Here is a 2,223-nt window from a genome sequence, read left to right on the forward strand (position 1 = left end):
GTTTGTATAAAATGTAGGTAATAACCCGCATTGTTGAGGAGACAGTGGAGATTACTCAGAAGATGGATCAAGTTGATGAGGTAAGCTTTACACTTGTATTTTGCCTTCAAGAATGTTTAGGATGCTCTTCATGATTTGTGTTTAAATTAGAGTCGTGGCCAGTCTTTAGGAAGTTGTTTCTCTGTGTAAGATATGACAATGCTAGAGTTTGATTTGATAAGTAATGAGAATACTAGAGTTTTTGAGTTTGAGTTTGTTTTGAGTATGATTTTATACTAAAAAGTTTGTATAAAATGTAGGTAATAACCCAAATTGTTGAGGAGACAGACGAGCTTACTAAGAAGATGGATCCAGCTGATAAAGATGGTGAAGAAGAACAAGAAGGCAATCAAAATGAAGAAGATGGTTCTGTAGAACCATCTTTTGATCTTGGTTGTTTCAGTTCAGCTGAGGTATATATATGAAACTTAGAGATTCTTTTTGATTGTAATCTTTTGATTGTAATCTTTTGATTGTAATGTATATTTTGATTGTGATCAATAATACATAATGGTTTCAACATAATGTTTTCAGGAGAAAAAGAGGAAACGGGTTCAGAAACGCAAGGACAACAAGTAAGGCGGAGCCAGCGACTAACAACACCATCAATGCCGATAATATCACCATACCGAGCAACACGTAATCCAGCAACAACAACACTAAATCCGAGTATGAACCCCTTTCTTTCTCCAACATTAGAAAACGACGAAGAAATGACTATTTGGAGGAATGCAAACATACAAACCGGGTTAGTATAATCACTAATTACATGTTTGTTAATCATTAACTCGTTCAAATGAAAATTCAGTTGATTGCTAGTATTTGCTTTGATAAATTCAGGAAGATCACTGACAGAGAACCATTAACGCCACATTGGTTAAGCATTGTGGAAAAACCAGAGGCGCATCTTCAAGAAACGGTATGTTATTTAACTGAATAATTATACAATGCTAGAGTTTGAATTGATAAGTAATGAGAATGCTAGAGTTTTGGTGAATAGTAACCTGAGAATACTAAAGTTTGATTTCTTATAGACAATGCTAGAGTTTGAATTGATAAGTAATGAGAATGCTAGAGTTTTTGTGAATAGCTGAGTTTAGTCAAATTTTGTTAAGATTCTTTTGGTCAAATTATGTATCTGTTAAGATACTTTTTCTTATGTTTACTGAGAACTTTCTTGAAACTGTATTTGCAAATATGAGTTACAATGAATAGCATTCTGACATAACTAGATAATGCAGCATATTGACGCAGCAATGTTGGCAATTTGGTTCAAAAGGGAGCGAGACCCGGTGTACTTCCACAACAAGAGGCTGCCGAAGTCTATCTTTGTCAACACTGGTTTCCTTAGAGTCTTGAGAGAGTGCTATCCTAGTTTCAAGAAGGACAACCTCAAGACACATTATAAATTCCCGAAGAGACTGTTGGATACCATCAACAGAAAATCGCCTTCGATTTCCAGCCTACAGACGGCATGGTATGAAGTGGATAATGCATATGGGATTGCATATTGCAAAGAAATCAACCAGCATATTGGCATCGAAGTGAGCTTCAGTGAAAGGAAAATAACGGTGTTCGATTGTAGAAGCGACAACTACAAAGCCGATATGATTAAGAGCCATGTCTTCCCATATGCAGGTATGAAAGTTCTAGACTAGAGTTTGATCTGTGATGTTATAGTTTGATCTGTGATATTAAAGTTTGATCTATGATGCTAGAGTTTAATCTGTCATGTAAGAGTTTGATCTGTGATATAGTGAAATGACTAGTTTGTTCTTGTTTGATATGTGATGTTAGAGTTAGGTCTTGTTTGGTCTTGTTAAATGACTAGTTTGATCTCGTTTGATCTGTGAAGTTAGAGTTAGGTCTTGTGATGTGTTTGGTCTGTTATTTGTTATGGTTTGTGGTAATCAATGATAGAGTAACAGCTTGAGTTTGGTTTAGTTAGGTTTGTGAAAAGCATTCTGAGTTTGATGTGTTTGTGCTAACCAATGACTGTTGCTGTTTTGTTTTGCATAAATGATTCCGTATTTGCTAGCTTGGGGCAAAGGGCCAAAGCTTGTTGATCTCAGCTCTTTTAAAGTCTCAACCCCGAAAAGATTTACTCGTCGCATCAAACATGATGGCAACTGTGCCATATTCTTATTAAAGATGATCGAATGTCATGCAATGGGAGTTGAAGAC

At 35.8% G+C, this 2,223-nt stretch overlaps 1 protein-coding gene across 1 annotated transcript in view; it reads left to right on the forward strand.

Annotated features, from left to right (window-relative positions):
* The window catches only part of LOC111831982, a 1,973-nt gene extending 334 nt beyond the window's left edge, over window positions 1-1,639 (forward strand). The window contains exons 3-7 of the mRNA XM_023787921.1: window positions 18-80; window positions 300-452; window positions 574-787; window positions 880-958; window positions 1,281-1,639. Of these exons, the coding sequence (XP_023643689.1) occupies window positions 18-80; window positions 300-452; window positions 574-618 (261 nt within the window). The 3' untranslated portion in view covers window positions 619-787; window positions 880-958; window positions 1,281-1,639. The remainder of the gene's footprint in view (window positions 1-17; window positions 81-299; window positions 453-573; window positions 788-879; window positions 959-1,280) is intronic.
* Window positions 1,640-2,223: the final 584 nt, after the last annotated feature.

This window comes from Capsella rubella, unplaced genomic scaffold (genome assembly GCF_000375325.1).
Source record: "Capsella rubella cultivar Monte Gargano unplaced genomic scaffold, Caprub1_0 scaffold_2, whole genome shotgun sequence".
NCBI lineage: Eukaryota > Viridiplantae > Streptophyta > Magnoliopsida > Brassicales > Brassicaceae > Capsella > Capsella rubella.